At 41.7% G+C, this 24781-nt stretch overlaps 1 protein-coding gene across 2 annotated transcripts in view; it reads right to left on the bottom strand.

Annotated features, from left to right (window-relative positions):
- mapkbp1 (mitogen-activated protein kinase binding protein 1) overlaps nt 1–24781 on the bottom strand; it is a 69993-nt gene continuing 45212 nt past the window's right edge. The window contains exons 10-30 of one of the 2 annotated variants that reach the window (XM_060934396.1): nt 24622–24759; nt 24298–24482; nt 23833–23924; nt 19165–19290; nt 18290–18360; nt 15289–15410; nt 12769–12844; nt 12489–12600; nt 12264–12327; nt 12046–12168; nt 11145–11293; nt 10997–11040; nt 6106–6321; nt 5780–5925; nt 5283–5422; nt 4996–5181; nt 4774–4852; nt 4414–4670; nt 3336–4178; nt 2137–2222; nt 1–2029 (exon numbers count right to left, since the gene is read on the bottom strand). In XM_060934396.1, coding sequence (XP_060790379.1) covers nt 1781–2029; nt 2137–2222; nt 3336–4178; nt 4414–4670; nt 4774–4852; nt 4996–5181; nt 5283–5422; nt 5780–5925; nt 6106–6321; nt 10997–11040; nt 11145–11293; nt 12046–12168; nt 12264–12327; nt 12489–12600; nt 12769–12844; nt 15289–15410; nt 18290–18360; nt 19165–19290; nt 23833–23924; nt 24298–24482; nt 24622–24759 — 3504 coding nt within the window. In that variant the 3' untranslated portion in view covers nt 1–1780. The remainder of the gene's footprint in view (nt 2030–2136; nt 2223–3335; nt 4179–4413; nt 4671–4773; nt 4853–4995; nt 5182–5282; nt 5423–5779; nt 5926–6105; nt 6322–10996; nt 11041–11144; nt 11294–12045; nt 12169–12263; nt 12328–12488; nt 12601–12768; nt 12845–15288; nt 15411–18289; nt 18361–19164; nt 19291–23832; nt 23925–24297; nt 24483–24621; nt 24760–24781) is intronic. The other variant, XM_060934397.1, reaches the window with a different exon arrangement.

The raw sequence follows: 24781 nt of genomic DNA, 5'->3' as shown, positions 1-24781 counted from the left end.
AGTCTATACAAACATGCATGCTAGCTATGTTAGCGGACTATTTTACAAAAGGCCAAGAATAAGGCAAAAGTAAGCTTCTGAGTGATTTTATTCTCCCAGATTTGGATTCTACATGGTCAAAAATGTATAATTTGATGCCAGAATCATTCATATCGGACAAGTCTGTGCATAGTTATGGCAAAACGATATATTTCTGTACTGGACATGGCGGCCAGCTTTAAAATGGGCAGCCATCTTGAATTTCAAGTGGCCCGCGTACTTTTTCAAAAGAATAATGTCTAAGGAGTATCTGTGCCGAATTTGGTGCTTGTATCACAATTTGAAAGATTCCTCTGAAATATTATGTTATCTGCTGCACTATTTGGGATGGAGGATCATAAAAAATTTGTTTTGGGCATCCAGTAACTTGTAAGTTGTATTAAACTGGTTAGCACAACTTGGCTGTACTGAGCACAAGCACCATGTTCTGTAACAGTATGAGAAGAGTCTGAATATACAGCAGACAGACAACGAACACAAACACAGTATTCTTGTGGTATTACAATGGTATTACTTTAGAAAACAAAGTGCTTTACTGTACATCAGTGTTAGCTTTAAGAAAAGGTACAGGAACGTGAATGAGTATTTCATAAAGTATATATTTATGAAAAACACTAACATCTAGGTTTAATCCAAAATTAAGGAACTGAGAGCAAATTAAATGTAAATTCCTCAACGTACATTTAATTTTACCTTTTTTTTATTAATATATGCAACATTCCGTTTGTAATTCTGTCCTATTCTATTGTATTTCTGTGGCAGTTGAATCTGATCTACTGGAGTATTTTACATTGAGGGAGACAGCATCCCATCAAAAGCAAATTTTTGAATTATAAATGCCAGAGATTTGCTGGTTACAAGATAAGGCACCCGGTCTCTTGAGACACCGACAGTGTCAATATTCCAAAATGTACAAAATTGTCAAGGTTCATGCATGAGATTTGGATGCTGTCATTCCAGATCCTCCCCTCTGGAAATGTACTGGCATTAAGGGTATCCTGGATGAAAACACATTCACTGTACGGCACACTGTCTGTAGACGTGTAACCGCCGTTATTGACCAATGGCGTTAGAATAAATAGAGTGACACATCTGCAACATCATCATACTGGATAAAAAGCACTCCATGGTGGAAGATATAAATGAGCAAACATCTGGATTATCTCAAAAAGAGATAGAAAGGTTGAAAGTTAAGTTCTGAAAAAAAAAAGTTCACATTTTCTTGAGGATCGATAAAATAAGTTAATCTCCATCTTGGTGATGGCCAAACTGGAGCTGTGCGAGTCCATTTCTCATTTTTACTCTGTTATGAGCCATGCAATGCTCAGATCTCACCTCCTTGAGAACAATAAAGTCCATTTTTTCACTAATTGTTCCTATACACAAAAATCCAGGTACAGTATACAAATAAAGGGTAAAAGGGCACCTTATTTGGCAATGAGGTGAAGTGTAGAGTGTACGGTTGCTGTAATAGCACACTAAAAAAAGGGAGGTAGGCCGATGAGATTACAGTCTATAGTGCAATATGGCCATGCCTGTCTGACTGAGCCTGTCCATCTGTGCTGGTAGTGTTTAAGCAAAAGGAAGGGACTTCCACACCCCAATCATTTGTGAGTTATTTAAAAAATCTGCTTATTTAAAAAAAAAAAAAAAACTCAATTAAAAGAATCTGCTGCTGCGCAGTCATGGCTTGGGATCCGGCCTCAGCCTGTACGATCTAATAAGACGAAAGAGGTGCATGTCAGCTTTTGCTGTCCATTCTCTTCTCCACTGCTCTGAGGAGAAGCTGTGAATATTGCTCCAGCAGTGCCAATGTTCGTTCCTCGCCCACACCACCTGCCCCACTGCCCAGCGCACACACCGAGCTGCTGCTGCGGCTTTCTATATAATGTGGCAATGAGTTCAACTCAGCCTGTACTGCCTCAAACGCCTCAGTTAGCACTTTAGCCATCTCCTGATGCTCTTGCCTCTCGTCTATGGAACTGCTCAGCTGTAAACACAGAGTAAATACACACAGTGTTTAGTTAGATGCGTCTTCTCAGTGCAACAGTTTACAGGCAATGAATACAAGAATAGATTACTGCACTGATAACTTACCATCCTGTAGAACTGGCAGGCTTTTTTAAAACTGCTTTGAAGTTCACTAGCTGCAAGTCTGCATGATGCCATACTGAGAGATGCATCTGATGTAGAGAGGAGGGGGGAAGACAACATTCTGTAACACTCCTTGTCCACTGACAAGGTGCTGGTGCTGCATTTGGCGTCTTTTCAGGAAAACAAGTGAACAATTAAGATCAATTTTGCATTTCTGCTGGTTTAGGAACCAAACCATTCCATAATCAGATGTGGGAGTTTCCTGACATACAGGGATTGAAGTCATTTTGTAAGATACACCTCATTATCATGGACAATGAATACGCTTTTTTTTTTTTTTGCTTTTAATTGTTGATTTTGAGCACAGAGATTCTTCAAGAAAATATAGCATCAGCCCTAGCATTACATTGAACAATTTTCTTTTTTTTTTTTTAGATTTTTTTTGGGCTTTTTTTTCACCTTTATTATTGGATAGGACAGTGTAGAGACAGGAAATGAGCGGGAGAGAGAGACGGGGAGGGATCGGGAAATGACCTCGGGCCGGAATCGAACCTGGGTCCCCGGATTTATGGTATGGCGCCTTATCCACCTGAGCCACGACGCCCCCACATTGAACAATTTTCACCATATATTCAAACCCTCTTCACTGTTCGTGTCCTATTTTAACGGTGGTTGCTCAGGTTGTTGGTAAAAGACATGGCACCACCCCCAAGTCTCTGATATGACTAGTTTCTGCTTCCAGACCAGCAGCACTTTAGCGCTGGGGCTGAAGATATTTTGCTGCCAAGTACTGGCTCAGAACAGTTCCAGACTAGGCACCAGCACCTTGATGATACAAAAAGGACTCACATTCACAGACATACTGTTTACATAAGTTGCATAAAGAACAGGTTTTTATTTGCAGTATATGTAAAATTGAGTCAAGAGAACAGAATGAGAATTCATAGGGAAAGGAAAACATATTTAGGAGCAGGCTGCATGGTTAATGGAAGAGTATCAAGAGTATGAAGAGAGGAAGAATGCCTCACCCTTCAGTTGGTAATAGTTAATGGAGGGACAGGGTGAAAAGGAGAACATGGCAGAAGTGATGGAAGAGACGGAAGGAGAATGATACCAGAGCTTGCTGGTAAAGAAGTGCTTGGACAGACCCAGGCGCAGAGGCACAGATCAGAGAACAAGAGAGGATTGAAATCCCAGCAAACCTGAATCCTGGGCTTGACTGGCTGCCTGCAGACAAACTGTGCTGCCCTGATTCTGATATGATTGCTTGGTCTGAGTCTCCTCCAGCTCTGTATCTTTTCCCTGGATCTTCTCCGGCTCTTCAGACTGATCAGTATTGAGCTCCTGTTGCTCTGGTGGCTTGGGTTCAGTAGGGACTGAGCATGTAATAGGCTGCATGTTACTGGAATGAGACTGCTCTGGTCCTGGCAGGGGGGGTACACTTACTGGAGTCCTGTTACCAAAATCTTCCTTGTGATCAAGCTTTGTAATCTTGCTGTTAGGAGAGAAGGAGGCCATGGAGAGCTTATCTGGAAGAGGTTTGGTGATGTCAAGGTGTAGTTGTGGACGGGTGCTACCGGGTGATTTGGCCTGGATGCTTTTAGAAGAAGAGTTAGGAGTGGAGGCACCACTAATGGTGGGTATAACAGCACCACGGGAGGGAGAGCCAATAAATGAAGAGGGTAGTGGGACTACTGGAGACGAGGGCTTGCTGCGAGAAGCATTGCGAAGGTTGGAAGTGTCTGATCCTGAGCCTCGGTTGGTGTCGAAGCCTGCAGGTGCTTCACTGAGCTCACTCACGTTCAGGCTGTCCCCCATGGACATGGAGCGTGACATCTTTGCTTTGGAACTGGTGGTGGGGCTCATGTATGAGCGTGGCTTGGACTTGGTGGGTGTAGGGCAGTCCCTGGGCTGGGTAGATGTTGGGCTGGAGAGAGGCACAGTGGGAAGTGTGCGGCGCAGTGTGGATGGTAGAGCACGCTCGTAATGCTGGTGCTGAGGGAGAACCTCCTTAGAAGGACGTGTAGATGTCTGAGGCATATCAGCTGAACAAGACCGTGAGGAAGGTTGAACAAACGCAGAAACAGGAAAAAAGGAAAAGGTCATTCAAAACAAGAACAGAAACTTAAAATTTTTCACTCCAGTAAAAAACAAACAAACAAAAAAGTATTTATATAATCTATCATCAAATGGATCTTTATATGAACTGATATCATATGACTGAAGGCCATATTAGTGTTTTATTTAATAGCTCTATTTATCAGAGGCTGGATGTCTCACCCTCTGAAGCGATGTTGTGGATGGACTGGGCTTTCCTCATGCCAGTTGAGGAAGCCAGAGAATCAGCAGAAATTTCTACAGGGATGCGTTTCTTTGCAGGATTTAAGTGCAGAACTGAAGGCCTCTCAAGTTCTTGCAGGGCACACTGTTTTCTGTCCGCCATAAGAGGGTGCACTTCAGAAACCAGGGGATGCACCAATTCACTGGCAACCTGATTCTCAGTAGTTTTGCATGAAGGGGAAACAAATGCCTGCCTGCTGAGAAATTAGAAAAAAATCTTTAAAAAATAATATTTTACTTTGTGTAACCCATAATTTAGTATGCTGCTGAGTAAAGTTTGCTCTTGCTTGAATATCTTACCAGCCAGTGGAACCAGTGAGGAACTTTGATGAGATACTGACAGTGTCAGTGATTGTTGGCTGAGAAGAAGCTGGGCTTCCTGTATCACCGTTAAAAGAAAGAAAAAAAACAAGAAAGAGCATGACAGACAACTGTAAGCTCATTACTGTATTACTTAAAAATAGAACTCTTCTACTACAAACTTTCACACACACACAAAAAAAAAAAAAAAGAGAGAGAGACCTGAGGTGCTGAAGTCTGACAAGTTCGCAAAGTTTTTTTTGAGGAAGGCTTCTTGGTCTGGAGCCTTAGGCATAGAGCTAGAGGTATCAGTCTTCCTCAGGCTTTCCTCCTCTTCCTCTTCTAGGTCTTCCATGTCCAGCTCTGATGAGTTTCCATCCACGCTCAGTGGCTCAGTTGGTTCAGAGTCTAACACACACCAAAATCAAGATAAAACAACGTTAGCATCTACATGGCTTTGTAAGTATTACTGACGCGCGTGCGTGTGTGTGTTTTTTTTTTTTTTTCACCTTCTCCAGGCTGATCTGGGCTGGAAAGATGGCTGTTGGAATAATCCATTGAGCACGCACTGTCAGGGCTCTGCTTCTCAGGACAGGAGTTTCCTTTAGGCAACCTCACACCATGGGCTAATTCCTTGACCTGATACTCACTAAACAGCAGAGAAGAATCGTCTTGCATAACATGAGCAAGACTGCTATGACAATCATTATATAAAAATATATTATTCAAAAATTTCAAATGAGAGATTTTGCTCTCATTTGAAAGATGTAAACTTTCAATAAAACAAGCCAATTCTCAAGCTTTCCATTTTGCCCGACATGTAAATAGTGAGAAATTTCAACGAGTTAATGAAGCAACTATGAATACTGAGAAAATACCAGAGCATTATAAAGTGTATTAACAGAAGGCATTACTGAAAGAATCACCACGATGACAAAAATACTGAATGGTCAGCTCTGCCTCTACATCTAAGTGCTGTGTGATTGAGGAGGACATGTGGACTGACCTGCCTGCCAGGCTCACTCTGTCCTCACAGCCCTCAGGGTACAGCACCACAGCCTCTGTGTCTGGCACCTGAGGCGACAGAGGGATGTAATGAGGACGTCCATGTCCTCTTGGGACAGACGAGACCTGCAGTTCAGGTTCCTCCACCTGCATAAAAAAATAGTGAGAATGTTTCCCTCATATGAGGCACTGTTTCCTTAAACTTCATAATCCTGGTAAAGCAAATGTATTTTTCACCATTGCACCTATGAGTATTCTGAAGTAACTGAAGCGTTTCATACAAAACTGGAATCAACCTGACACAGGGTTGTGCACATGTCTAATTACCCATCCAGCGATCGTCTGTAGGCTGACTGTACTGCCAAGATCCATATCTGGATGCAGCGCAGGCTCTCGGTTCACAACAGAGGATTTGGCAAAGGACTCCAGCTGCCTCAAGTCCAGCATAGACTTCACCACCAAATTCGTGCTGCCCATTCGCCTGGACCAGCGCCGCCTTTGACTTGGGCCAGAGTTCTCACATGCCGCACTGCTGTCAGAAATCTGAGGGAGGAAAAATGAATATTGGGAATATTGATAGCAATGTATATACAGTGGTTGGTGCTTGAAAGTTTGTGAACCCTTTAGAATTTTCTATATTTCTGCATAAATATGACCTAAAACATCAGATTTTCATACAAGTCCTAAAAGTAGATAAAGAGAACCCAGTTAAACAAAAGAGACAAAAATATTATACTTGGTCATTTATTTCTTGAGGAAAATGATCCAATATTACACATCTGTGAGTGGCAAAAGTATGTGAACGTTTGCTTTCAGTATCTGGTGTGACCCCTTGTGTAGCAATAACTGCAACTAAATGTTTCCGGTAACTGTTGATCAGTCCTGCTCACCGGCTTGGAGGAATTTTAGCCCATTCCTCCGTACAGAACAGCTTCAACTCTGGGATGTTGGTGGGTTTCCTCACATGAACTGCTCACTTCAGGTCCTTCCACAACATTTCGATTGGATTAAGGTCAGGACTTTGACTTGGCAGTTCCAAAACATTAACTTTATTCTTCTTTAACCATTCTTTGGTAGAACGACTTGTGTGCTAAGGGTCGTTGTCCCACCTTGTCCCACATGACCCACCTTCTCTTGAGATTCAGTTCATGGACAGATGTCCTGACATTTTCCTTTAGAATTCCCTGGTATAATTCAGAATTCAATTCTGAATTCTGCGGCACGGTGGTGTAGTGGTTAGCGCTGTCGCCTCACAGCAAGAAGGTCCTGGGTTCGGGCCCCGTGGCCGGCGAGGGCCTTTCTGTGCGGAGTTTGCATGTTCTCCCCGTGTCCGCGTGGGTTTCCTCCGGGTGCTCCGGTTTCCCCCACAGTCCAAAGACATGCAGGTTAGGTTAACTGGTGACTCTAAATTGACCGTAGGTGTGAATGTGAGTGTGAATGGTTGTCTGTGTCTATGTGTCAGCCCTGTGATGACCTGGCGACTTGTCCAGGGTGTACCCCGCCTTTCGCCCGTAGTCAGCTGGGATAGGCTCCAGCTTGCCTGCGACCCTGTAGAAGGATAAAGCGGCTAGAGATAATGAGATGAGATGAGAATTCAGAATTCATTGTTCCATCAACGATGGCAAGCCGTCCTGGCCCAGATGCAGCAAAACAGGCCCAAACCATGATACTACCACCACCACGTTTCACAGATGGGACAAGATTCTTATGCTGGAATGCAGTGTTTTCCTTTCTCCAAACATAACGCTTCTCATTTAAACCAAAAAGTTCTATTTTGGTCTCATCAGTCCACAAAACATTTTTCCAATTGCCTTCTGGTTTGTACATGTGGTCTTTAGCAAACTGCAGATGAGCAGCAATGTTCTTTTTTGACAGCAGTGGCTTTCTCCTTGCAACCTTGCCATGCACACAATTGTTGTTCAGTGTTCTCCTGATGGTGGACTCATGAACATTAACATTAGCCAGTGTGAGAGAGGCCTTCAGTTGCTTAGAAGTTACCCTGGGGTCCTTTGTGACCTCACCGAGAATTACACGCCTTGCTCTTGGAGTGATCTTTGTTGATCGACCACTCCTGGGGAGGGTAACAATGGTCTTGAATTTCCTGCATTTGTACACAATCTGTCTGACTGTGGATTGGTGGAGTCCAAACTCTATAGAGATGGTTTTGTAACCTTTTCCAGCCTGGTGAGCATCAACAATGCTTTTTCTGAGGTCCTCAGAAATCTCCTTTGTTCGTGCCATGATACACTTCCACAAACGTGTTGTGAAGATCAGACTTGGGCCCTGTCCACACGGCAACGGATTCAGGTGACTCCGATACAATTGCTTATCATTTAGGCCTGGCATCCACACGGCACCGGCGTTTTGGGTGCCCAAAACGCAATCTTTTTGAGAACGGGTTCTAGAGTGGAAAGATCTGGCAACGTTGCCGTTGTGAAGTTGTCTGGATGAGTAGAACGGATTTGTTTACGATGACGTCACAACCACATGACTGTCAGTGCTTCACGCCGGGTAGAAGTGTAACGAACTCGATGCGAGTTGTCAACAAATCCTATAACTTGGTTCATGAAACGCGCTTACAAAATATTTTCACTGTGAATATTTAATTGTGTAATGGTGCAAAGTGAGAGAGAGAGAGAGACTCTGCCCTTAGGGCAGAGTCAATCCCGCCAGCAAAAATAGGGAAAAAAAAAGGAGCGATCTCACCTCTTCAGATGTTGGTTTAAATCCTACAATACATTCCTCAAAAAGGGCGTAGAAGAGCAAATTAATCCATCAACGTGTAGTATTCAATTTATTCCGGACCATTAAAGACGCCGCCTTCCGCGTAGAATCATACGTCATCCTCGCCGCCATATTGGATAGGTCAAAGCGGAGAATAAAGATTAGCTGCGTTTAACTGTACCAACAGGTTTACCGTCCAAACGAGATCACATGGGATTACCTTTCACAGGTGAGAAACAACAAGTTAATCCATCAACGTGTAGCATTCAATTTATTCCGGACCATTAAAGACGCCGCCTTCCGCATAGAATCATACGTCATCCTCGCCGCCATATTGGATAGGTCAAAGCGGAGAATAAAGATTAGCTGCGTTTAACTGTACCAACAGGTTTGCCGTCCAAACGAGATCACATGGGATTACCTTTCACAGGTGAGACTGGAAAAATACTTTTCATTGTATTTGGTCATTATAATGTAATTTTACGAACAGATTTTCCTGACTTTGTGGCTAATATGAAGTTTCGCGCATAATAGTTTATGCGCATGCGTCCTTACTTCTATTGTTCTGGTGTCTCCGAAGGGACCGTCTTACAGCGCCCCTAGAGGTGTGGCATGTGTATTGCATCGTTTTCAGCAAGCGTTGCGTTGCCATATGGACCTGATATTTTACTGATCGTTGCCCATTTGGACGCGATATATTTTTAAATAACATCTCGTTGCCGTTGTCGTGTGGATGTAGCCTTGGATAGATCCCTGTTCTTTAAATAAAACAGGGTGCTCACTCACACCTGATTGTCATCCCATTGATTGAAAACACCGGATACTAATTTCACCTTCAAATTAACTGCTAATCCTAGAGGTTCACATACTTTTGCCACTCACAGATATGTAATATTGGATCATTTTCCCTCAATAAATAAATGACCAAGTATAATATTTTTGTTTCATTTGTTTAACTGGGTTCTCTTTATCTACTTTTAGGACTTGTGTGAAAATCTAATGATGTTTTAGGTCATATTTATGCAGAAATATAGAAAATTCTAAAGGGTTCACAAACTTTCAAGCACCACTGTATAATATAAATGTAGTAAATACACTCACTGGGGACTTTATTAGGAATACCTGTACAACTGTTCATTCATGCAATTATCTAAATTAACCAATCGTGTAGCAGTAGTGGAGTGTATAAAAGCATGCAGGTATGGGCCAGCAGCTTTGGGTAATATTCACATGAACCATCAGAATGGGGAAAAATATCATCTCAGTGATTTTGACTGTGGTTTTGTTGGTGGTGCCAAACAGACTGGTTTGACCATTTCTATAACTGCTGATCATCTCGGATTTTCCCACACAACAGTCTCTAGGAGTTTATTCAGAATCGTGCAATGAAGAAAATGCAGTTCTGTGAGCAGAGATGCCTTGCTGGTGAGGGAGTTGAATGGAGAATGTCCAGACTAGTTCAAGCTGACAGCAAGTCTACAGTAACTTATCTGAGGCTCACAGATAGTAAGATCAGAATTTGGTATCAACAGGATGAAGCTATGGACCCAATCTGCCTTGTGTTAACAGTGCAGGCTGGTGGAGGTGGTATAATGCTGTGGGGAATGTTTTATTGGCCCCCTTAGCCCTGTTAGTACCAGTGAATCTTCACCTGAATGCCACAGCCTATTTGAGTATTGTTACAGACCATGTGCGTCCCTTCATGTCCACAATTTATTCATCTTCTAATGGCTACTTCCAGCATGAAGATGCACCATGTCACGAAGCAAAAGTCATCTCAAACTGGTTTCATGAACATGACAATGAGTTCTATGGCCTTCAGTGGCCTTCCCAGTTACCGGATCTGAATCTAAAAGAACACCTTTGGGATGTGGTAGAACAGGAGATTCGCATCATGAAAGTGCACCTGAAAAATCTGTGGGAATTGCGCAATACAATCATGTCAACATGGACCAGAATCTTATAGGAATGTTTCCAACATCTTGTGCAATCCATGCAATAAAGACTCGATCCTGTTTTGAGAGCAAAGGAAGGCCCTACCCAGGAATAGTATCTCATCTCATTATCTCTAGCCGCTTTATCCTGTTCTACAGGGTCGCGGGCAAGCTGGAGCCTATCCCAGCTGACTACGGGCGAAAGGCGGGGTACACCCTGGACAAGTCGCCAGGTCATCACAGGGCTGACACATAGACACAGACAACCATTCACACTCACATTCACACCTACGGTCAATTTAGAGTCACCAGTTAACCTAACCTGCATGTCTTTGGACTGTGGGGGAAACCGGAGCACCCGGAGGAAACCCACGCGGACACGGGGAGAACAGGCAAACTCCGCACAGAAAGGCCCTCGCCGGCCACGGGGCTCAAACCCAGACCTTCTTGCTGTGAGGCGACAGCGCTAACCACTACACCACCGTGCCGCCCAGGAATAGTATAGTGTTCCTAATAAAATGCACAATGAATGCATTATATAATGCAATAATTATTCTTACCTTTCTCATCTGTCGGATAGAGTCCTGTTTCTCCTCGGACGATCCTTATAAACATAAAAGGCAATGTGTTTTGTATAGATCTGAAGCATTTACAAATAAAGGCAAAGAATTCCACAAGCTACAAAGAAGGGCAAATACTGTAAGTTACCAGTCTCTTCTGTGCTGCTGCTGCCAGAACATAGGTGTGGAAAGTTGTATTCATCCTCATCTTCGATACCCTCCTCTTCCTCGGGCTCTTTATCACTGTCTGAGGACATGGTGCGTATAGCTGGAGCACTGTGCACCTCTCTCCTAGTGCTGAACACAATGATGTAGATTTAATGTGCATTATAATGTGTGAACATACAAAGACTGCAGTCTGGATTTGGTCAGTAACAATTTTGCTGGTTTGGCTCTGTTGGATTGTTACTAACATCCAAGTTATGCATTAATGTGTGTAAAGCCATTCAGGAGAAACCATAGACAATTCAGCCTTTTTAAAATAGGCAGTCTCACATTCAGACAGGAGTTCTAAATTATTCTGAATAACTAGCATGTCGGTTGTTTTATTTTTAGCTTCATCTGGGTTTAATGACCAAAGAAGTCGCAATTCCAGGAAAGAATTCAAGTGGAGAATCCTGGTGAACTTTAAATATTGACTATTAGGTGTGATCCACCATCTTATTCTGATGAAGTTAACATTAAAGCGGAGGTGTGCAGAGGATGCACACAACATGCATCAAAAGTAAGTATCAGGAACAGAAAGCTAAGGTTATTTATTTATTTATTTTTAAATATGTACTATTTTTTTCAGAATTCAAATGAATTCTGGGACAAAATCCACAACAAATGAGACCAATTATAAAATGCTCATAATGTGGAAAACCTGATTTGTTTTTTTTTCCTTCTTTTTTTGGAAGTAGTTTGGAGAGTTAAGTTGCCTGCTCAGACCTCAATTATTCAGTTTTATTACATTCAGTGCCCTGACATGCATGATTCATTATAATTCACCCAATACAGACACAAACACCCTATAATAACCTGTATACATGTGTGTTTTTGTGTGGTACCTGACTGGATGATGTTTGGTAGGGGGACTTTTCTGTACAGGTTTGCTCTTTTGTTTAAGATCAGAAAGTCTTTGTCTCATACTGATGGTCAGCTCTGGATTCAGCCTCCACACAAAGATGCAGCTATTATCAGAATAATTCAATGAAAAAGTCTATTATTATTATTATTATTAATAATATTAATAATTGAAATAGACAATGAAATTCTGAGGTCCTACCTGTCCCCTGACACTGATATCAGATGCTTGCAATCATTGGTAAACTTCATCCCAGTGACGATCTCTGCAAATAAGGGGAAAGAGTCAGCAATCCTTCAAAGACAAACCACCACTGGGTAATGATTTGAAATACAGTAATATGGAGAACATTGATTGATTGAACATGCGAGAACACGCATGATATCAGCCGAGACCGTATTAATTGCAAAAGTAGTGTATTCATACCGGAGTGCCCAAACATGGTGGCTACACACTCCCCAGTGTAGAAGTCAAAAATATTTATGTTTTTGTCTGAGCAGCTGGTAGCCACATACATCCCAGATGGATCCATCTGGACCTGAGACACATTCACAAAAAACAAGTAAAATTAATTTCTAAATCAAATATTGACCTCAGGCTTGATTAGGCCGGGATGCTTTTATAGTAAATAAAATGTGCAGTCTAACTACTGAGAACATGAACAATCACCGATTTTATCAACCATTTTCTCTTAGGAAGTGCTTACCTTAATGAGAGTGCCATCCTCCCCCTGAGAGCCCTTGTATATTTTCTTCTGTTTGCCATTGCTAATGTTAAAGATCCTGTATTAGACAGAAGATTGAATGAGGAACAAAGATGTTGAATGTGGATAGACTAGAACTACAGTTCAAACAAGAGTGCTCTGAGAGCACAATATCCCCCCGCTGGCAACTATGCCATAACTCTAGTAAAATGCAACTGAATTGAACGAAATTGCAATATGCATATTACAGACATAAAACAAAGAATCCTGTCAAGTTTCGTGAAATTCCTCCAAAAATTGTGAGAGGAGTTGATTTCAGAACGTGCGTACCCTTCCCGGGACGGACAGACAGACATCGCCACGACATAATCCTCCTTTGGGCCTTTCGGCCAGCGAGGGGGAAAAAATTGTGAAGGAAGTTGATTTCAGAAAGCAAGCACACCTTGATGAAATTGCCAAAGTACAAGTTTGTTAATAATCAAGGGCATAACTCTGGTAAAATGTGCCCAAATTAAACAAAATTTCAATATGTGTATAACTGTCATATAACAAAGCCTTTTGCCAAGTTTGGCGAAATTCCTCCACAAATTGTGAGAGGAGTTGATTTCAGAATGTGCGTACCCTTCCTGGGACGGACAGACAGACATCGCCACGACATAATCCTCCTTCGGGCCTTTCGGCCAGCGAGGGGGAAAAAATTGTGAAGGAAGTTGATTTCAGAAAGCAAACACACCTTGATGAAATTGCCAAAGTACAAGTTTGTTAATAATCAAGGGCATAACTCTGGTAAAATTTGCCCAAATTAAACAAAATTTCAATACATGTGTATAACTGTCATATAACAAAGCCTTTTGCCAAGTTTGGCGAAATTCCTCCACAAATTGTGAGAGGAGTTGATTTCAGAAGAACATACACCCTCATGAACTTGTCAAAGTTCAAGTTATTTAATCAAGGGTCAAAACTCTGGTAAAATTTTCACAAACGACATTAAATTACAATATGCGTATTACTGTCATATAACAAGGCCTTTTGCCAAGCTTCGAGAAATTTGTCCAAAAATTGTAAGAGGAGTTGACGTCAGAAGGAAAACACACTCATGAAATTGTCAAAGTATAATTTTGTTAATCAAGGGCTGTAACTCTGGTAAAATGTAAACCAATTTAACGAAATTACAATATGTGCATTACTGACATAACAATGCCTCATCAAGTTTCGTGAAATTCCTCCAAGAATCGTGAGAGGAGTTGATTTCAGAAGGTGAGCACCCTTCCCGGGACGGACGGATATTGCCACGACATAATCCCCCTTCGGGCCTTTCGGCCAACGAGGGATAAAAACACTACAAGTTTCTGAGAAGACAAACCAGAACAGTTCATTGTGTCTCTTTATCCACTGACCACCAGAGGGCCAAATCTCTCTCTCTCTCTCTCTCTCTCTCTCTCTCTCACACACGTACGCACGCACGCACAGAATGTCAAAGCTCCACGTGTCTTACATGAAGAACAAAGCACTACTTGTGTACAGCTTCTTGCACTTTGCAGTCTATTAATTTTCTGAGCCTGTGTCAAAACTCAGTTGCAATTACTGCTGTGCTAAAAGGAGGCATTGCTTAAAGAGACACAGTTTAGAACATCGTTTTCGAGGCGTACTCTTTGCAGGCTTGGTTTAGTGGATGAACATAATGACAGTTCACAGTCATGTGATTCTCTGGTTTCCTCCTAGCACACTTTGCTTCCCAAAATAACTTCCAGCCAGAACTAGGAACTGATTTAAATGGACTTTAGAGAAGGAGCATGTTCTTGTAAATTCCTATTTGACTTGATTACATATACTAAGATTCTATTTTTCCCCCCAATTCTAAATTAGGAGGTACAGAGAAAAGACAAGTACAGTGTCCTACCAAAGAAATGGACTAGAATGACAAGCATCAGACTTGTGTTTGTGACCACTTGGATTTCACCTGAGTACTAAATCCATCTTCCATTTACACAACTGCTAATGCAGCTAATTTACTATGCTACACCTAAATCTAAAACAAACAAACAAACAAACAAACAAACAAACAAACAAACAAACAAACAAACAAACAAACAAACAAACACACCCCAAGCCCTTTCAGACAAAGAGACTAAACCAAGTTTCATATATAGTATTCCCTCATAGATGTCAGTCAGACTGGTATTACAGGTCAGCCTTTAAACATGACCGTTGCTCAGATGTTATTACACACACACACACACACACACACACACACCTTTTTACTACATAAACAGACTGAAGTATAGCTAAAAGCCTGTCTGATAAATTGGATTGTCTCAGATGTTAGTCAGACTGCCATTACAGACGCATGTGTGCGCGTGCGTGCTGGGAATGTGCGTGTGTCAAGTGACTCAAGAAACAGTCTTGTTGGTCAGGTGTTAATATAGCACAGACACTTTGAATCCCATTTTACTACAATAATACCTAAATAATAATTTGGTTATTGTTTAAGGGTATAAATGATGCACACATTTCCTCGCTTACCTGATGCTGCGGTCCTGGCAGCCAATAGCAGCGTACTTGCGCAGGGGGTCAATATCCATATCGTACAGAGTAGTCTTCCTCACAATATGGTGGGTGCGTGTAAACAGGATTCCTTCATCTGTCTGTAAGATTGTATACAATGTTGTGATGCAAATGAATGACAAGGCCAACTTGACAGTGATACAAATATAAGAAACCATGAGATCTGAATAAAAAAAATAAGTTGCCATATAATACCAACTTGTATAATAGCAAATCTACCACTTCATGAGAATAGATAAATTGTGGATTTAAATTATATTTAATTAGATTAGATTTCAAGAAGGAGTCTCAGCATTATTATCTGCGTACGTCTGAAAAAAATATATATGTGATGATTTAAGATGCCCTACGTAGGAGAGACAAGACTAGTAGATGTGGTTCTTCTCAATCAGCTCATTTCAGCAATTAGCAGCTGGATGCTTATTAACTTCCTTCTGCTCAACTCTGACAAGACTGAAGTACTTGTACTAGGACCACATGCAGCTACAAGTAAATTTTCTGATTACATAGTAACTCTGGATGGCCTTTCTGTTTCTTCATGTACAGCAGTAAAAGACTTCGGAGTGATTATTGACCCCAGTCTTTCATTCGAAACTCACATTGATAAAAATCACCCGGATAGCTTTCTTTCATCTCAGAAATATTGTTAAGATAAGAAATTTAAATGTCACTACATGACGCGGAAAAACTAGTTCATGCTTTCGTTACCTCCAGGTTGGATTATTGTAATGCCTTACTGTCTGGATGTTCCAATAAGTGCATAAACAAGCTCCAGTTAGTTCAAAATGCAGCAGCAAGAGTCCTTACTAGAACTAGAAAATATGACCACATCACCCGTCTTATCCACACTGCATTGGCTCCCAATCAAATTTCGTATTGATTATAAAATACTACTATTGACCTTTAAAGCACTGAATGGTCTCGCACCACAGTACCTGAGCAAACTTCTGCTCCTCTATGACCCGCCACGCCTACTTAGATCAACAGGTGCGGGCTATCTGCTGGTACCTCGTACAGTGAAGGCTACATCAGGGGGCAGAGCCTTTTCTTACAAAGCCCCACAGTTATGGAACAGCCTTCCAAGTAGTGTTTGGGAATCAGACAGTCTCAGCGTTTAAGTCTAGGCTGAAAACTATCTGTTTAGTCAAGCCTTCTGTTAATGGTGTTTATGAATTAAAGGAGTAGATCTGGAGGGTCCTCAGACAGTGTGTTTTGGTAAACTGGGATGTATGGATGCTGTCAGTCCCCACTCGCTTGCTCACTCGAGTTTGTTGACGGTGTAGTGGCTGCTGCTTTATGTCCCGGGGCTCCCTCATGCCTGTGTTACCTTCCGGCTCTCCCCTTTTAGTTATGCTGTCATAGTTAGTTGCCGGAGTCCCTGCTTGTACTCAGTGCAATATGTATACTGTTCCTACTTATTCAGGTGACACTGGGCATACCTAACAACCTGTGTTTTCTCTCTCTCCCCCCCCAATTTGTCCCTCTGAGTTACATGTCGGTCCTGGGATTGAGATGCTGACCTCTTCTGCTCCTCGGGCCTGCCTGATCCATCCTGGTGCCCTGTGTCTGGTTGGAGTCTCATTGCATCGCTCCTGTGGAGGACGGCCCCATGTGGACAGTTGAAAGTCACACCTGGAGGACGCTCTGGACTCTTACAGTAATGCTTTTATGGCTGAGGACTACAGTTGACTTGCTAACTTTAGGACTGCAGTTGTCATGAACAGTTTTGCACTCAAGTTTCCATCAATGAAGAGTTTATAAACATCAACGAAACTGACTTCATGTTAAAACTGTTAATTTTATAGTCATGCTGTCTGTTGTTGCCCAAATGAGGATGGGTTTCCTTTTGAGTCTGGTTCCTCTTGAGGTTTCTTCCTCATGTCGTCTGAGGGAGTTTTTCCTTGCCACCGTTGCCACAGGCTTGCTCATTGGGGATAGATTAGGGATAAAATTAGCTCATGTTTTAAGTCGTTCAAATTCTGTAAAGCTGCTTTGCGACAATGTTTATTGCTAAAAGCGCTATACAAATAAACTTGACTTCAACAGAAAACACATTTAGCTCACTTCAGTAGCACACAGATTTACTCTAGCACAATTAACCAGCAGAGTTTCCATTAAAGCTTATAAAATTCTTATTAAAAAAAGATTACACTGGGATTGAGAGCTATTAGGAAAACTGATTAGAGTTGATACATGGTGACTTAGTTCAGCATTTAAATGGTATAATGATAGGAAATTAAATACCAAAAGCCTCCCTGAACATATTTCAGGTTTGTTTGGGTTTTTTTGCTTGCAATTAACCAAAGAGACAAAGCAGGCAATCTTTCATGTCATCTTAGTTCAAGCTCACAGGCCCACATCACCTCTGATATGAATGCAGACATGATCTGGGACTGAGAGCTTGAATTAAAATCAGCAATGTGTCTCTTGGGTTTGAGAGAACATTCTTTGTTTATTCGTCCATTGACTATGATTTTCAGATCATCTCCTACAAAATCAGTTAAGCCTTTTTAGAAACTTGCAGCCTGTGGAGCACATTCGTTCTCTCTATACCTTTATTCAATGAACAACTGAAAATCTGGATCAACTGAAAATAAACAAAACCAACCGAACAAAAAATAGAACAGAAACAATATTATACCATGTCCATTGGCACATGATACTGCATGACAAGTTCACAAGATCAGGAATTTCAGTTTTTGGAAGGCTGACTTAAATTATAATTTTTTTTTTTAATTATGAAAATAGACTTCTTTAGAATATGGTGGGGTGCCAGTGTGTTACAAGAGTTGGGTTGTATGATCATTACAAGGCTAGCTCAGACTTAATACAAAATAATCAGTATTTCGAACTGCTGAATAAAAACAAACAAACAAATGCAGAAACAAAATCAGTTCAGGTTCCTTTTCATTTAAAACATACTTCATTACATGACATCCCCTCGGGCCATCCATCTTACCTTATGTGCTGTGCGGAAGTAGATACTTTTGTCAGCACCACAACTGATCATTCTGATTTTACCATCATTTGCTAAGGGCAGAGGATTTGCATAGATAGAATTACAGTCAAATAACACATCTTCAGTTGTTCTTTGTTAAATAATAAGTGAACTAAGCCCATGTTTACGTTAGACCGTATCAGCGGATCATCAGATTAACGTTTTTAAAACGATTAGTGTGCACACAGCAACACCAATACAAGGATACGCTCGGCTCCGCAGGCATCCTGCGCTCCAAATCACTCCGCCCTGAACAGCGAGTGCCCTCTGGAGGGTGCGCACTCCGGCCCTGCGCAGCTCACACAGCGTGCGAGTGAAGTGCACGAGCCACGATTCGGGACTGAGCCGCTGTGTGTGTGATCCCAGCGCATATCACTTACCACTTGCAAGTGGAAGGATGGCAAGCCTAAAGACAATCATAACTACACAATGGGCAGTATTTGCATCAGTATTTGCAGTATTTTCATACTTTTATACTCTTTAATGAAAGGTGATACAAGGTGGAAGTCCGCGCCGTTTTTCAGCAGTCGCGTCACATGACCAACACCAGCGAATCAGGAAGGTGGATGTCACAGTGACGTTGTCCAATGACGACGCCAGCTAGAGCTCAGCACAGCGTATCCGCGTATTCTCAATGTTTACACAGCACCGGAGCTGACATGATCTGGATTGAATACGTGGACCCTGGCGGATTCCCGTTTCCCGGCGTTTCCAGGCGGTTTAATGTAAACGGACAGTGCATCCGCGAAGAAAACGAGACAGATACGGTCTAATGTAAACTTGGCCTAAGTGAGTCCCCATATGGAGAGGGAAAGTAGCTGTGTGTCATATCTCACCAGCAAACCGCACTGCAGTGATGGAGGAAGAATGTTCGTCAAGTGTCTGCACCAGGCCATACTCGCACTGAGCATCAAGAACATGGATAAGCCTGTCTCTGCTCGCTGTGGCCAACAGCCTCAAGCCTGCAGTATTCACACACACACACACACACACACACACACACACACACACACACACACACACACCTATCATTAGTGGATGCTGAAATTGATCAGCTTTATATCCGGGACACCATGTTGAGTGGAATGCTCATAAACGCTAGTGCTAACCACATTTTTTGCAACTGAATCCACATGCTGATTCAAAAACACATAAAAGTGTGAATCAGCACTTAACAAGCTTCAGGGTAAAAATACTGGGTGAGCAAGCTCACAAATGAATAAAGAGCTGGGAACCAGATTATGCTCTCCCTCACAAAAAAAAAAAAAAAGGTACTTGGTTGGGACCCAGATATCATAAAATTACAATGCGAGATGAAACAGTGCATCTTCATTCTGTAGTTAGTTAATCTCAGGAAAACTAAACACTATATATTGTATGCATTTCGAATATGTTAAATATATTGATACTTTGTGAAACCTAACCCAGAATTGTACAACTGTGCTACCAAGATAAAAAAATAAAAATAAAAAATATGCTGATGAATTGATAACGGATTTGAAATGTAAAGTCAGCTTAGGTGTATTTTAGTGCACTGAAATAGTAACTAGTTCAGTTTGTACAAATGATCTAATATTTAATCCATTTGCATAATTTAGAATTTAATATACAGGCTAAGAGGGACTGTGATCTGGTAACAGCTCTTCTGCTATAGTGGATGGTTTCAATGAGACAGGAGCTTTAACAACAGAAAATATAATAATAACAACCTTAAAGCCTGTGATAAGCATGTGTGATAAACGGTGAGTCAAGGGAGGGTGGGAAGGAGAGATAGTGTGCATGTGTGTAAGCGCAGATGTGCTATCTCCAATGTCCCATTCAAGTGGACAGCACTAAATAAAAAAAAAGATGGTAAAGCGGTTAAATGTGTCTTGTAAACAGATCACTCAGGCCACTTGGGGAGGTGGTGTGGGATACTTGTAGCCACATTACATTTGTAGTATGAATGACAACGTGTACTGATGCCTCCCTAATGGCATCAAAGACCGCCTACTCACCAGTGTTGGCAGGGTCATGGTTTTCTCACAAAAAAAGATTTTTTGAACTGTCCACCCATAATATTGATGCATACGCATTCATTTTTTGTTTGCAGTACGAGTGTTTTGCATGTTATACTAATTAAATTTTTATGATCTTTTTTCATAAAATATGTTTAAAATATGGAATTTTGAAACTTCCACATCATTGCATTCCGTTTTTATTTTATTTACAATTTGTACTTTGTCCCAACTTTTTTGGAATCGGGGTTGTAAATAAAAACAGAATGCAATGATGTGGAGGTTTCAAAATTCCATATTTTATTCAGAATAGAACATAGATGACATATCAAATGTTTAAACTGAGAAAATGTATCATTTAAAAGAGAAAAATTAGGTGATTTTAAATTTCATGACAACACCACATCTCAAAAAAGTTGGGACAAGGCCATGTTTACCACTGTGAGACATCCCCTTTTCTCTTTACAACAGTCTGTAAACGTCTGGGGACTGAGGAGACAAGTTGCTCAAGTTTAGGGATAGGAATGTTAACCCATTCTTGTCTAATGTAGGATTCTAGTTGCTCAACTGTCTTAGGTCTTTTTTGTCGTATCTTCCGTTTTATGATGCGCCAAATGTTTTCTATGGGTGAAAGATCTGGACTGCAGGCTGGCCAGTTCAGTACCCGGACCCTTCTTCTACGCAGCCATGATGCTGTAATTGATGCAGTATGTGGTTTGGCATTGTCATGTTGGAAAATGCAAGGTCTTCCCTGAAAGAGACGTCATCTGGATGGGAGCATATGTTGCTCTAGAACCTGGATATACCTTTCAGCATTGATGGTGTCTTTCCAGATGTGTAAGCTGCCCATGCCACACGCACTAATGCAACCCCATACCATCAGAGATGCAGGCTTCTGAACTGAGCGCTGATAACAACTTGGGTCGTCCTTCTCCTCTTTAGTCCGAATGACACGGCGTCCCTGATTTCCATAAAGAACTTCAAATTTTGATTCATCTGACCACAGAACAGTTTTCCACTTTGCCACAGTCCATTTTAAATGAGCCTTGGTCCAGCGAAGACGTCTGCGCTTCTGGATCATGTTTAGATACGGCTTCTTCTTTGAACTATAGAGTTTTAGCTGGCAACTGCGGATGGCACGGTGAATTGTGTTCACAGATAATGTTCTCTGGAAATATTCCTGAGCCCATTTTGTGATTTCCAATACAGAAGCATGCCTGTATGTGATGCAGCGTCATCTAAGGGCCCGAAGATCACGGGTACCCAGTATGGTTTTCCAGACTTGACCCTTACGCACAGAGATTCTTCCAGATTCTCTGAATCTTTTGATGATATTATGCACTGTAGATGATATGTTCAAACTCTTTGCAATTTTACACTGTCGAACTACTTTCTGATATTGCTCCACTATTTGTCGGCGCAGAATTAGGGGGATTGGTGATCCTCTTCCCATCTTTACTTCTGAGAGCCGCTGCCACTCCAAGATGCTCTTTTTATACCCATTCATGTTAATGACCTATTGCCAATTGACCTAATGAGTTGCAATTTGGTCCTCCAGCTGTTCCTTTTTTGTACCTTTAACTTTTCCAGCCTCTTATTGCCCCTGTCCCAACTTTTTTGAGATGTGTTGCTGTCATGAAATTTCAAATGAGCCAATATTTGGCATGAAATTTCAAAATGTCTCACTTTCGACATTTGATATGTTGTCTATGTTCTACTGTGAATACAATATCAGTTTTTGAGATTTGTAAATTATTGCATTCCATTTTTATTTACAATTTGTACTTTGTCCCAACTTTTTTGGAATCGAGGTTGTACAATTTGTACTTTGACCCAACTTTTTTGGAATCGGGGTTGTATTAGACAGCAAGAGAACAGGCCCGAGTCTCCCAAAAGCATCGCAGCACAAAGATCATCGTTAAATGGTAGCGCGAGCAACACAATGAATGCTCTCTCTCCTAGTTAAGACACTCTTAGCGTTAACAGGCTTTTGGAAAATGTACCACAGTCAGTTCTTGAAGTTGATGTATTGGAAGCAGGAAAAATGGGCAAGCGTAAGGATCTGAGCAACTATGACAAGGGTCAAATTGTGATGGCTGGATGACTGGGTTCGAGTATCTCCAAAATGGCACATCTTGTGTGGGGTTCCCAGTATGCAGTGGTTAGTACCTACCAAAAGTGGTCCAAGGAAGGACAACCGGTGAATTAACAACAGGGTTATGGGTGTCGAAGGCTCACTGATTCACATGGGGCATGAAGGCTAGCCCATATGGTCCAATCCCACAGAAAAGCTACTGTAGCACAAACTGCTGAAAAAGTTAATGCTGGCTAAAACAGAAAAGTGTCAGCATTAACTTTTTCAGCAGTTTGTGCACACAAGAGCCAGTCATCCCAATAGAGCTGTACCCTCATGCCAGTGGCAAGCAAAGGAGAAAAGACCATTTGTATGCTACCGAAAGTTAGGACTTAATAAACCACCCCTTATGAAACATCAAGGGAGACTTGGGCACAAAAATGAGATGATAATTAGCTCTATTACAGGAGTGCCAACACCTGCAGATTCCTCCAGTGCTAGCAGAAGAATAACCAATGTGTTATTGTGTACCACATGTGATGTACATTTTCACCAGGGTCTGTACTCAGTACTTGGTCAGCGTACATCTCATCATTGATTTGAGCCATGTCTGCAACAAAGTCATTAATTCGTCAGTAGAGTAACTTGGATTGCTTTCTGCAGTACATATCAGTTGTCAAAAGAACAGGCTGTTGAGACCAAGATATTTGGGCAGATTATGCTCTAAACCAGGATACAAATCTGCCACCAAGTACATGTCGGTACTAGCGTGACCACTAGGTCAAAGAATGAGAGGCCTCCTGTGAGAAAGTGAGTCTTTCAGATGGTTAATGCCAAGGTAGTGCAGATAACTAATGCCCATCTTCATTTTCTAAGAAATTCATTTATTTGCAGGAGCATAAGCCTTGTACAATGGTTAGCAGGTGCTGTCTACTCTGTAAAATGTGGATTATAGGGACAATCCAACCCAAGGGGCAAGGTCACTGGTGCCAGAGCAAGTTGAGGTGAATGCCTAAAATCCAACTACAGTGAGTGTTAAGTGCAGGGCAGTAGAGGATTAAAAGATATATTTAAAAAAAAAACCCCAACTCAAGGATAGTGGATAGCTCAATACAGTGTGTTGATGTAGTCCGACATGGTACAAGTGACAATGACTGATATAACGCAGTAAAGTTGTTATATGGTATAGTATCAGTCCTAAGTTCAATTACTCAAAGTCCAACTATTAAGGCAGCTTCAGCATGGGAGACAGTCCTATCTAGTACCATAAGTATGAGCTACACTCAGCAGCTTCTAACAGACTGAAAAAATTTTCTGATTATCTGAGCAGGATCAGCAGGGTTTTTTTTTTTAGTGTTTAACATGATGCTCTGTGCTGCAGTCTACAATGCAAGAGTTGAGCTGTTGGTCCACGTATGGCAGTTCTTACTCACCTGTCTCAGGCTTTGAATACTCCAGACACAGGATCTCCGAGTCGTGGGCCTGAACATTCAGAATCTCCTCCATGCTCAGTAGCTCATGGATTCTGGAATGTAAACAATGAAGCACAGTTACAAACTAGATTACAAACGCAGCACTTAAGAATTACTATATACCTTGGACTTGGTATACACATTCCGCAAAAGCTTGCCAAAGCTTAACAGTACTTATAGATCCTTTCATAAAACACATCCAACTAATTTAGCTAGAAAGCCAACTATAAACAGTGCCATATTATAGAGACCAACACACCCAGGAGAGCCTGCATGCTCGCGTGATCAATGCCCAGTGAATACCCAATGAATCATAAACACACTTTGCTTTTTCCATTAAAGCCACAGTAGACCAATTATCTTAAATCTATTAGCACAAAGATGCCAAGTAGTGAAGTAGAAAATCAAATTCCCTCAGGTCCAAACCTTAGTATTCCATTGCGGTCCCCTGATGCCAGGTGCTGACCGTCTGGGCTGACACACATGGTCCTAATGCCAGTCCTGTTCTCAGAGGTCTGTGGATCGGCTTTCTCCGAATTGCTGGAGACAGTACAGTCTGGGTCCAACAAAGCTGCAACATTATTGTCTATATAAATAATTTTTTGGAGGTCCTACAGTGAGAACAACAGAAAGAGAGAGAAAATTTGCATCATTTTGTGCTATGGCTAGAGAATGATCTCATGAAAACCCGCTGATGTCTGTTGTATGCTTTTGATAATGCATGGCTGTATGAGTAGTTGTGGGACTGACGTTGCTGATGACGTTGCGCTTGACTGTGGCACTGTATCCATCTGTGCTCCAAAGGCGGATGGTGTTGTCAGAAGAGCAGCTAAGGAAGGATCCCGGAGTGAGACAAGACTGCTCTGTCTCACTGCTCTGTGGGCACATCTATCACACAAAAGCAGATGTT

Source organism: Neoarius graeffei, chromosome 11, assembly GCF_027579695.1.
Source record: "Neoarius graeffei isolate fNeoGra1 chromosome 11, fNeoGra1.pri, whole genome shotgun sequence".
Lineage (NCBI taxonomy): Eukaryota > Metazoa > Chordata > Actinopteri > Siluriformes > Ariidae > Neoarius > Neoarius graeffei.
This window is presented reverse-complemented; position numbering and strand designations above follow the sequence as displayed.